The 13,194-nt window shown below is 30.0% G+C and overlaps 1 protein-coding gene across 1 annotated transcript; it reads left to right on the plus strand.

Annotated features, from left to right (window-relative positions):
• The first annotated feature begins 7,763 nt into the window (after positions 1-7,763).
• On the plus strand, positions 7,764-8,841 carry LOC137810781 (NAD(P)-linked oxidoreductase superfamily protein). The gene has a single exon (XM_068612205.2). It carries the CDS (start codon positions 8,134-8,136, stop codon positions 8,713-8,715), a length of 582 nt encoding a protein of 193 aa, XP_068468306.1. The 5' UTR covers positions 7,764-8,133; the 3' UTR covers positions 8,716-8,841.
• Positions 8,842-13,194: the final 4,353 nt, after the last annotated feature.

Raw genomic sequence — 13,194 nt, forward strand, 5'->3', positions numbered from 1 at the left:
CCAGGGTTGCAGTTTCCCACGCTAAACCATCCCTAGGTTTTTTTTTTAAATCTCAAGAAAAGCCTTTCAAAACCTCTATTAAATACCATGGGTTTAAGAACCTCCGTTAAATACAATGGGTTTTGAAATTTTCGTAAAATGATTTGTCATTTGAAATAACCTTCAACCCCATTTTCCACCATCTCTAACGATCCTCCTAACTTCTCTCTTCCACCGTAGACACACTACTCTTCGACACAGACTCAATGGTCGTTGACAACAGTCCTAACAAAGAATCACAATTCAGCCACACTTATGTCTATTATATCTAAAGAGAAGAAAAACTAAATAAGACATTATCTTCTTTTTATTCCAATATTGTTTCTTCTTCCATCACCTTAGTGTTCCAACATGGGTCACAAGCCATTGTTACCTAGCTCGGCAACAACTAATGTTTATCACTGCTTTATATATCCTAAATAATTGCACTATCTATCAAATGTGGGCTTCAAAGCCATGTGTGTTCTTGGCTAAAGATTGCAAGAACATATCGTGAGGAAAAATTAACTTTATCACTTCTCACTTTCATAGTGAATAAATTATTAAATGTATTTTAAAATAAAGGCCTTAATTTGAATTATTTCAAAATTATGAGAATTAAATATTAACAATTATGACTAAAACTAAAATTGCACATAAAATATACGTACATCAAAAGATAAAACAAAATAAGTTAGGTTTTCTGAAGTATGAGATCATAACAAAAAAAACTAGAAATTATATAAACCAACTACAAATACTGTTGAAATACTTATTATCCAAGATTAGTTGTTGAAATACTTATTATCCAAGGTTATTTTGCTGAGTTTTTAAAATAAATTTTTGAAACGTTAGAAAACTTATTTATAATGTAAAGTTACACTTTTAAAATTTTAATTAGTTATAAAATATATTAAAACTATGTAGTTTTTAATTATTTATTTATAAAAAGATTTAATTATATTTTATTTATTGAAGTTTGAAAAATCTGGAGTGTTTTATTAAGGTTCTACAATAAATCTTTGAAATTTAACGAAGGTTAAAAAAACCTCTTTTATGTTGCTGAGGTTTTAGAATAAACCTTTGGAATTTAACGAAGGTTAAAAAACCTTCGTTATTTTTCTGAGGTTATAAAATAAACCTTTGAAATTTAACGAAGGTTAAAGAAACGTCTATTATTTTGTTGAGGTTTTTGAATAACCTTTGGAACTTAACAAATGCTAAAAAACTCTCTGTTAATTAAATCAATTCCTAAGATTATTATATCAACCTCCGCTAAATAATCTCCCATTAAAACACTTTTTTCTTATAGTGATCAAATGAAAGTCCCACAAATTAACACAAAACCTATAAGCACATACAAATCAAAGTTCTACAAGTTTACATAAAACCTATAAAAAAAATTTAAGGAATATTCAAACTCGTAAACAAAAGAGTGAACAAGAAAGAGAGGTGTTCTAATACTACATATACAAAAGGTTAAAGAGACCTTTAAACTAAACACACCTCTGAAAAATAACCCACAACCAAGAAAGTTCCAGCAACCTAACAACCCAACCTTCTCTTCAACAGTAGCATCTCATCACCAATTCTCTTTTCAAGTTAGGTCCAAAGCCTCTTATTCCCTAAGCGTGTCATCTGCTACATTTTGAATCCATCCAACCATTTCTTTCTAGTTCCATAAACCGTTAGCTCTACCTACCTTGTTAGCCCTACCTTATTCATACCAAATTTCTTTACTAATCTACAAAAGTAACTTCATTTCCATTCTTTAATTGGAACCATCTAAACCATTATTAGACTTCTGTTGTGTTGCAATTTCTCATTACCCTCTTCTCAACAAGTATAATTACACTAACAGAACATAGGCATTAGATATACATGTAGATGGAGGCATGAATAGTTATATTAATAGGATGCAATCCTTAGCATTGATAATAAATATAGTTATAAACATGAAGAATTAATATTAACAGTAATGGTTGACGAACAAGAACGAGAACAAGGAAAAGGAAGCATAGCTCAACTAATGGCTTCATCTCCATGGCTTGGTTTATTGAATATTCATTTTATTATATGTGAGTGATGGGGAATATAGGGGTACATTAAGTGGTTTATATTATATATCAGAACAAACCTTATAAACACGTTATGCTGGCCCATAAGTCATAAAAGGAATCAAGGTGCCACAACCTCATTGAAGATCTAATAAGATATGAAATCAAGCTCAAAATGAAGTTGATAAGATTGTTTGCGTTTAGTTTTTATAATTTCACTTGTTTAAAATATAAGTTGTTTATCCAAATAAATAATAAAAATAGAGATGTGAGATGTACTTTATTTATGTAAACTATATATCATATTCAGATGTTATACAGGTTTATTAGAATATTAAAAATATAGTTTGAATTTGTTAAGCAATTAATTTTTATATATTTATAAGTTATTTTAAAAATCTATCATAAAAAATAATCTACCCTTTAGGTTTCTTAAAATATTATATATATATATATATAAGTTTTTTAATTGCACAGGAAATTAAATTAAACTGCATATAATAATTACTTATTTATTAAGTTTTATTTTTTCTTTAAAATAACATATTTCAGATATTACTTAGATATTAATTATTAATTCTTATAAAGAAACATAAATACTTAAATTATTTAACAGTACTACGCACATGTTTATAAATTTAATTAGCATGCGCAATATAAATTATAAAAAAGTAAAAATACAATTTATATAATTAAATATAAATTATTATTCATCTTCCTATGAAAGCAATCCTTGGTGGTCATGTTTAGTACCAATGAATGTATCGTTTTGAAAGGTAACCTCCCTTTTATTAATTTCAGTGTTATGAATTCAACAATACCTAAGAATTTTTTTTCTCTTTAGTGTAAGATTATGGGAGATGCAAAATGATTAGTGGGTAAATTTACAAGGTAGAAGAATCAGTATGTGCATGCTACTTATATCGTGAGAAAATCTATTTTTGTTCACGATATTTGAGAAGTGTAAGCTTGTTGTCCAATATAAGTTTGGGGAATGATCATCGAACTACTTAAAATGAGGATGCCCACTCAACGTTGTTACTTTTGAACAAATTTGGATACCCTAGTGATTCATCCAAAGATTATTGGTTGAGTGACGATGAATTTCGTTTTGTCCATGTTCATATCCTCTAAATTGAAATAAGGTCAAACCAATAATTGAGTAAGTTAAATAAAAGATATTTTGAATTCAATTAGGTTATCCTTTGTAGATGGATGATTGATTACATTTTTTTTAAGATTGTTCTTACAAGTTAACTCCAACAATAACAAAGAAGCTTCCATTACTATAAATAAGTATTTTGCGTGAATGATTCAAGAACGGTGTAAATTATTAGTTGCTTGCAATTTATTATTGGTCTTATATTACTACAAGAAAATCATTGGATAGTAACCAAAATTAGAGACAAAAAATAGTTAGTCATTATATTGACTAAATTAGATAATATTTTAGAGACTAAAAAATTAGTTATATGTAAAGCGGTTTCTGTTATTAATAAAAATTTATAAAATGATTTCTAAGTTGATATTTAAATTAGCTACCAGGATTTTAATTACTAGCATTTTAGATTCTAAATTAGTTTCTAAAAAACTAATATGAACTAATTTAGAATACAAAATAAAATAAGTAACTAATTTAGAAACTATTTTATAAGTTTTTATTAATAATAAAAACTACTTCATATACCAATAATTTTTTTAATTTTATAAAATTATCTCTAATTTAATTAAATATTAATTTCACATAATAATATCTAAAACCTTTTTTTACAACCAAGTCTTTTAATTTTAAACTAGTAGTTAGACGAAGTATAATTTATCTCACGTATTAATATTTAAAACATTGTTATATAACCTAGTCTTTTAACCGAGTGATGTAAGACTTGTTTTAGGAGTTGGGAGTTAACTCGGTAGTCCTCGGATCAATTCTTGTATAGTGTTAAAACAATGTTTGGCCAATAAAAGTTCTGTCCCACAGACAAATTAATTGTCAATTTTAGCATACCGTCTAGACCATATCAATGGAATTTTTTTTTTTATGAATTTCTTTTATTTAAAATTAAAGTAAGATAAACGACTGTTATTATATAAAAAGTGTATAACATTTAATCTTATTGAAAATTTTGTTAAACATTATAGAAAAGAAAAATGGATTAAAAATAAATTATGTTTAATTAGACTTAAAAAATAAACTCGGCTTAATGAGCCAACAAGTCGGCCTGACAAGTTTATAAAATAAGTTAGATAAGGCACACAAAAAAAAAAGGTTTTAACCTAAATTGAATTTTAAGTTTTTTTTATCTGATTTGTATGGCTGGCAGCCTAAATGCATTTAAGTATGACAATTAATTTACATAATTTCATAAAATAATAATTATATTTGAAAAATTAAAATAATATAAATTTAAACAAAATTAATATATTTATCTAGAATAATTATGCGGGTTTTACTATCTTCATCATCATACTTAATGATCATACTTAATGGGTATAAATATTTTATCTTATTTTCACTTTCATCGGAGTACACACTCATACCTAAGGGTAAGAAAAAATTCAATCCTTAATTATTTAAATTCATATTACTTTTAATTTATTTAAATGAATTTATCTCAAATTCAAATCGATATTTTTGGATTTTAATTGGATTTTAAGTGCATTTCATTTAATTGGATATATATTAAATAGGATACATTTATGGATTATTCAAAATGAATTTGGGTTGGATTTTGATTTGGTCCCGACCTAGGTTGAGCCAAGTCAATCCGAGTCCAAGTTGAGCTGACTCAGCTCGATATTGGCCCAGCCAACTCGGCTCGACACCAGCACAGGTCGACTCGGCTCGATATCGGTCCGGGCCAACTTAGCTCGACATCGACACAGATCGACTCGGATCGACATTAGTTAGGACCGACTCGACTTGACATCTGCCCAAGCCGACTCAGCTCGACATCGCCCCGAGCCAACTCGACTCGACATGGGTCCGGGGCGCCTCTGCTCAACATGGGTCTGGGCATTCGACTTCGACCCAGACCGACTCGGTTTGACATTGGCCAGGACTGACTCGACTCGACACGACAACGGCTTGACATCGACCAAGACCGATTCGGCTACACATTGGCCCAAACCGACTCAGCTCGACATTGGGTCTAGCCAACTCAACTCGACATGGGCCCGAACCGACTCAGCTCGACAACGGCATGGGTTGACTCGGCTCGACATTGGCCCATACTGACTCAACTCGACATCCGGGACGATGTTGAAGTGAGTCGGCTCGAGCCCATGTAGAGTCGAGTCGGTCCGTGCCCATGTTTAGTCGAGTCGGTCCTGGTCCAGGTCAACCTGATTTGACCCGGGTCCACCAGGTCTAACCGAATGGACTCGGGCCCAGATAGAGTCAGGTTAGCTCATGTCCAAATTGAAATGGATTTAATCTAATTGATAAAGTGGATTTAATCTAGATTTAATCCACTTTAAATAGATTTGAAAAAATCTAAATAAATTTGATCAAGCTAAAATGGATATAGATTTTAAATCCAATCCATTTATTTAGATTTGAATTAGATCTAGATTGGATTTTAAAAAACCCAATTCATGATCACCCGTACTCATTCCCATCCCTTATATTACAACTATTAATTAAGTAATTTGTTTATAAAAAATAAATATCATTAAAAAAAATGATATTATCAAGTATTTAATGTCAAAATAATATTATTTTTTTCACTAACGTTAAATATTAAGAAAAAATTATAATTGTACAAATATAAGATGAAAGTATCAAATAATAATTAGATAAAGGATAAATAGTTATAAAAAAGAGTAAAAAATCAAATAACCTAATCATAAATTATGAAATTAAGAATAAAAAAATTAATATAATTATTTTATATTATCTATAAAAATTAAAAATTTTAGTAATATAAGATAGAAATATATATGAAGATGATGATGAATATTGGAATAAATACGACTACAAATACTATCCATATTTTTTATTTTTACAATTATTATATAGGTATTTATATTTATTAAAATTAATTATAAATTTATAATGATAAAATAATTCAATAAATTAAATGTTATACTGTTGATTGAAGATGTAACATTAAAAATAAAAATATTAATATTTCATAAAAGAAACTAACCGTCAAAACTGAGAAGATGCAGATATATTTTATATTCAAAACTTCAATCCAAATTTTTTTCTTATAAGTGTTTTAATATTTACAAAATTACAAAATAACTAAAATACTTATCATAACTACTTTAATATAAAGATAAAATTTAAAATATATATATATATATATATATAAAACAATTCATATAAATATAAATTCATATTTCATCCTTGTACTCAATTTAAAAAAGTAAAATATTACCTTATTCATATTAGTTAGCCAGTGTAGAAATCTTTATTAAAATCAAAATGAGTTTAGAAAATTGTCATCTTGTTTCCATGAGGGAGGAGGGAGGGGAGATTATTTGGGTTTGTTTCAAGGGTTTCCAAGGTGGAAGAGTGGATGAGAGGAGAATGTGGATGGTTTTTTTCATTCTTCACAAAATGAAGATATTTGTAGAAATTGATTAGGATTATTGTATTTTACCAAAATATCCTTGTGCATACATTTTATTACAATATACAAAATTAAATATTATATAAATTTATTTATTATTTATAATTTTAAAAACATTTAATTATACTATTAATAACAACATATAATTATAAATAATAAAAATAAATTATAATATCAACCATATACATATAATTATATAAAGTAACAAATGAATATAATAATAAATATTATTTTCATAAATTTTAATGTATTTAATAAATTTATTTTAATTTAACACAAAAATATTTTCTATTTTTTTATTAAAAAATATAAATAATTATGAACATTATATATTAAAAACATTTAATTAATTCAAACATTAAAAAAAATCATAATTTATTATTTAAATATTTTTTAATAACAAGGATAAATTTGTAAACTTACAATAAACCATATTCACAAATCCACTCTATCATCCCTCAATCCAAACAATCTCACATATCCTCACACATCATCTCTAATCTTCACAAATCCACTCCCTCCCCTTCTCACGAATCCTCTCCTCAATCCAAACACAGTCGAAAAGAAAGTAAGACTATTGCTGACAAATTATTTTGAAGATTATATATTTATTGTATTTGTGAATATGTGTAAGAGAACAGCCACCATCGTGTGGCTTGAAATATTGGGCTTGTGAAACTATTGTTAGGTAGTTTCTTTCTGCATTCCTACAGTGTTATGTAAAGACCAAACTGTTCCTATTATTTTTTAAAAATCCTAAAATGCACTTGAACTCTATTTATATTTTTGCATTCAGGATTATGGAATCCAAAAACATTTCGGATTGGTACTTCCAGTAAAATTTTGGATCCACCAATCCGTAATTCAAAATATGCATTTCACATTCAAAAATCTATCATTAAAAAAAAACATTATAGATCCACCAATTCGTAACAGAAATATGCATTATGGATAACAAAAATATGCATTATGGATTCAGAAATCCATAATTAAAAAAAGAGCATTCCGGATCCACCAATCTGTAACAGAATTAGGCTTCCAGATTCAATAATCCAAAGATCAATAATTTATGCAAAATTTGCTTTTGGAACACCCCCTCATCCAGAAAAAAAAAACTGATTCAGTTCCAGATTGATGAATTCATAGCACATTCCCAGATCCTGATTTTCGGTAACTACGATGCCCTTTTTCAAATAAAAGGTCAGGACCAGTTTTAGGATTTAGAAAATTATGGAGATGAAAGAAGAAAAACGTAGGGGTGCAGGAAGAAAAAACCCTATTGTTATCGGTTGGAAGAGCCCATTAATAGCATTGGGCCTCCCATAAGTAAGAACAGTGGTTAATAATATGCCACGTGGCTAGATGAAGGCCGGTTAGGAAAAAGTGGTCCCACTCCTCTTCCACCAAAAAACTCATTACCTGCCACTCAAAAACTCCTCCCTTCTAAACGGATAACATAATTAATTACACTCACATCCCACATGGCCTCCATACCCATCCTCTCGCCACCCATCGCCGCCACAACCGCTGCCTCCGCCACCGTCAACAACCAACCCTCCTGCCCTCCCCTCTCCACATTCTTCTTCAAATCCCACCGTCGACTCACGCGCCTCCACGTGTCCTCCCCCACCAATAATCCCCGCACGGCCGCCACCCCTACCACTTCCTCCGCCTCCGGCGAGACCATATTCTTCGACGGCGGGGCCCACTACGGCGACCTCGTGGCGAACCTCGTTCTGGGATTTACGCTCTTCTGGCTCCCCCTAACCCTAGCGGCAGTGTCACGCGCCATGTACCTGCGGTACAGGTTCAGCAACCTGAGGGTGACGGTGATCTCGGGGCTGACGGGTGAGGACCGCAGCGACTTCGGGTACAGCGTGATAAAGGACGTGCAGGTGGTGCCACGCTTCATCGGAGAGTGGGGTGACGTTATCATAACCCTGAAGGACGGAACTAAGGTGGACCTTAGGAGTGTCCCCAAGTTCAGAGACATCGCCAAGTACTGCCTCGCTATGGCGCAGAAATCCCAAGTTCTTAAGGAAACTGAACCCAAAGGTTTTTAGTTTCCTTCTTCATTCTATTCTTTCTTTCTTTACTCTAATTTCTATTTCATTTTCTTCTGTCTGCAACTCTGCAAATATAACACCTACCTACCAAATCTTAAGAATCTACTTTATTTTCCTTCTCAACTCCACTCATTATTTTACTTTACATCATAATCATGGATAAAATGAGTTTAATCACAACATTAAAATAAGATTTTTAAATATTTTACCTTAATTAATGAGTAAGAATGAAGTCTTATAGCAATTAATGGAGCATATCATCAAGAATCTAAAGGGCTGCTATATCACAAAAATCTGTTTAAAGAACATTTCTATCTATCTTGTTTGTCTTTTTTAAAGTTTTAAAAACAACTGATATATAAACAACTTAAATACACAACATCACACTCTTTTCAACTTATCTCTCAAACGTGTGTAAAATAAACTTGATGATCCATGTTTAACGTATAAATATCATTTTAATAATCAATTACTATAAAATAATTTCTTAATTAATAAACCCTATTATCAGTTGTCTTTCCAAACTTGAATTTAGCACTACATATAATGTAATACTCTTATTAAAACAATTATATTTTATCCTACTTTGAATGAGCTTCATCGTATTACTTCTTAGTTAGTAATATTAAAATTTTAAAATTTTTAGAAGTATTGCTGCAATTATAAAACCTTATAAAATTTATATTTTTATAATTTTTTTATTTTTCTTTCATTTTGTAAAACTTAAAAAATGTAATTTAAAAGTAGTTTTATATTTTGAATTTTATGGCTACAAAATTCTTAATTTTAAGTTTTCCACATAATTAGAGAAAATCCTCTCAAATTAGAGGTTGACAAGTGTCCTCCTCTAATTGGAGGAAATCATCTTCATTCTCATTAAGACAAATGACCTTTCGGCATTGGTGGGAATCCTCTTTATTGAGTGGATGACATATGAACCTTCATGCCTTCATTGTCACTTCATGCTTTCTATTTGTACTCTACTAATTTATTTGTGCATCCTAGTCTAGAGTTGCATTGGATCCAAGGAGGTCAAATTGTAACTCTAGCGAGACTCTTTCTTTTTCTATTTACACTTTACTCTAATTGGTCCAATACATGACCAATGAAAATTAGCCCAAAACATGGCCCAAGAAAATGATCTAATCAAGTCCAAAATAAAGATTATACTACTATGTACAATGTTTGTAAAACTAGAGAAAAATGGAAGAGCATACAACAATTAATTCTACCTAAGATGAGAGTCTTCTGAGCTCCATTTTTTGCTTTTAATCTTCTTAGCCAAATGTTTCGAGGCTAGATGGATTTTCATCATTCTCCCCCTCTTGAGAAGGATTTGTCCTCATATCCTGAATGAAGTTCAATGACAACAACCTATGTTTATTTTTTATTTTTCTCCAGGATCAAATATCCATCTACAATAAACATCAAACAAACATGAAACAAGTTTCTTTAAAAGAACATTAAAGAAAAAGAAAATAGAATAAAAATAAGGCCCTTTATTTTTATAATTTTTTTTAATAATAGGATTCTTTTCAAAAATATTTTTGTTCACTTTGTGTTGTTCTTTGCCTAAACTAGTAAACAACATCACAAATTGTTGTTTTTGAGATTTTTGTAAAGAAGAATTAGCATTATCTAATTAAAAAGAAGAGTTCAAAGTATTGAAATCCCCCTTTAAGGATTCTTTCTTGGCTATGTTTGTAGGGGGTGTCATAAGAGACTCTTCTTTCTTTTTGGTTTCCAATTCTTCTTCTTTTTCAATCAAACCTTCATTTGTCTTTTATATGGAGGAACAATCTATATCTATATCTAGCTCTAGACGCAAATTTTTCTTTATGCACTTCCTCACAAGGTTTTGTTCATAGAAGGTAAAATGTTATTAATATCTAGTTCATCTCTAGTCATAGACTTTTCTATTTTTCTTTTTCTTTCTTCCTCTCGTAGGCTTTTATACTTGGATTTGGAAGGATAACCCTACCTCATAAACTCTCTTATGGATTAGCGTGCGTTAGGATAATCTTCCTTAAAAGCATACCTTCTATTGAGTTGTTGTTCTACCCTAACACAAAAATGAACCAAATTATTCAATTCATCAAAAGGTAAAAATTTAAACCTATCACGAATTTCTAGGTTTAGACCACTATAAAATTTGTCAATGGTTTTTCTAGGCTCTTCCCTTATTCCTGCCCTCAACACAAGTAACTCCATGTTTTGCCTGTATTCTTCTACAGTTTTATCTCTTTGTTGAAGTCTGTGGAGCTGATACAAATTCTCCCTCTCGGAGTGTTCATCAAAGTCAAGATTTCTTCTACGCCTAGGTTCTTCTTCTTTCGGCCCCTTGCCCTTATTTTGGTTGAAAACCATTTGGGTGAACAAGTCCTTCATATCTTTTTTTAATTTCATTTCCAAAATCATCAAATTTTCTATTTGTCTTCTCTATTTAATTTTCTAATTTTTTTTTAAAAAAAAACTAAGTTCTTCTCTCCACCCATAACGCTCTTCTTGTTCCCTATTACTTCCTTGAACACTAGATGCATGGTTATGATCACCTATTTTGAAATTAAAAAGAAATGGTTTTCACAAGAGTGATAAAGGTATTTTCACAAATAGGTTTTAGATTTGGTGAAGTTCCAATCAAGGTCAACAAGTCAAACTTTCTCCAAGTTCGCTCCCAAGGAAGAGTGGTGAGTCACTAGGACTACTGAAATACTATGTCTTTCCTTAGCCAAAGCTTACCTCTGTTAGTCTTAACAAATTTCTCTTAAGAGAAACTTCAAAATAATTTTATTTCCTAAATGGGGTGTGTGCAAGGCGTCCTAATCAAAAGAAGATCAACTACAAATGGATAGCAATCACCTAGGTATCACAGAGACTTTAAAGAATAAAAGAAAGCAAGAAATTAAATAAAAATGAATTAAAGAAAAACAAAAAATGAGAAAGTAAACTAGATGTGTCCTATGTAAAAGTGCAAGTGAGACTTTGAGCCACTTAACACACTTTCCCCTACTAATGAACGAATTTGAATATTACAATGTTTTTTAATGGAATTGCTTTGGAGGCCTTTTCCCAACCAGCTAATGTAAGCAAAATAAGCAAAGAAAATAATCTTGAACAAAAAGGTTCTGCAATAAAATGCTACTATTACTACAATTTTTTAATGATTTTCTTTATTTTCTTCAAGTTGTCAATTCTTACTTCACTTTCTATGGTCTTGATTCTCAATCTTCAATTGCTGCCCTTTCCAATTTTATACGTTGTTTGCAAGTATTTAACAAGGAATCATCAAATAGAAATTAACTTTCACAACTTCTAAACCACAATTCCAAACAAGATGAAATTCACCTTAGGTGGCCAACAATTAGAAATCAAGAAAAGCTCAATTAAAAATAATTTTTAAATTCAAATGGAATTATTATGACAACTTTAGTGAGTATTTTAAGACACAAATCAACAATTAAAGCTAACAAAAACAGTGAGCACTCAAATAGGAAACCTAAGAATAACACTAGAATAAATTTTTTAAAAAAAGAGTCTAGAATGAAACAGACACTGAAACTTCCAAAATTTGTGAAACTTCATCCATAAAAATTGTGTATGAACTTTTTATGTGAGAATCTCAACACAATATTTGATCAAATGAAACAAATTTTAGGTCAAACGGATGTCTGTTATAAGAGAAATAAATCAAACACTGCAACACCAGTATTCAGAATTTGAAACTGTTTTTTAGCATTAAAATTTACTGGGGAAATATTATAATGAATTTGAATCCCAAACTTTTATCCCAACTTCGCATCATGTCAAGTAAGTTGTGGTAAAAAAATCATGTCAAAAAGCCCGAGGAATAAGGTACAGTAAATTTTATATCGAGAGCAACACCACAATGAAACTATTTTTTTGAGCTGAAAACGTCTTGAGTTTTACTCTTTATAACTTTTTTTCTATTTTGTTTTTGGACTTTATTTTTTAACCGAATACCATGAACATCCCAATATAGTTATGTGATTTTTTTCAGATTTTTTTACCAAAATAAAACACACAATAAATTCTAAAACACAGAGACAAAATTTCACAAAAACTGGAAAAGAAGAAATCTAAGGGATTTGAATAAAAAAGAATTGAAACTCAACAAGTAATAGAAACCTAACTCTAATGAACTTGTTAATGATCTAATAACAAGATAAGAGACTCAAATATGAAACCTAAGAATAGCATCATAATAGATTTCAAAACAAAAAATATTCTAGAATGAATTTTTTTTATGCACTTGTTTGTTTTATAATTTTTTTCCCAAAAGTGATTTGACTTTTTTTTTACAGAAACTTCAATCCACTTACACTACAAAAAAATAACTTTTAGCGACCAAATTCGGTCGCTAAAAGCACTATAATCGGTCGCTAAACATATTTGCGACCGAAATGGTCACCAAAAAAAGATGAAAGCGAAAATCCTAGTCCCAAAGCATTTAACGAT

The sequence above is a fragment of the Phaseolus vulgaris genome, chromosome 2 (assembly GCF_051622355.1).
Source record: "Phaseolus vulgaris cultivar YP4 chromosome 2, ASM5162235v1, whole genome shotgun sequence".
In the NCBI taxonomy this organism is placed as follows: domain Eukaryota; kingdom Viridiplantae; phylum Streptophyta; class Magnoliopsida; order Fabales; family Fabaceae; genus Phaseolus; species Phaseolus vulgaris.

Bases quoted from the DNA above. Each gene is read 5' to 3' on its own strand.
- LOC137810781 (XM_068612205.2), top strand. From the start codon at position 8,134: ATGGCCTCCATACCCATCCTCTCGCCACCCATCGCCGCCACAACCGCT.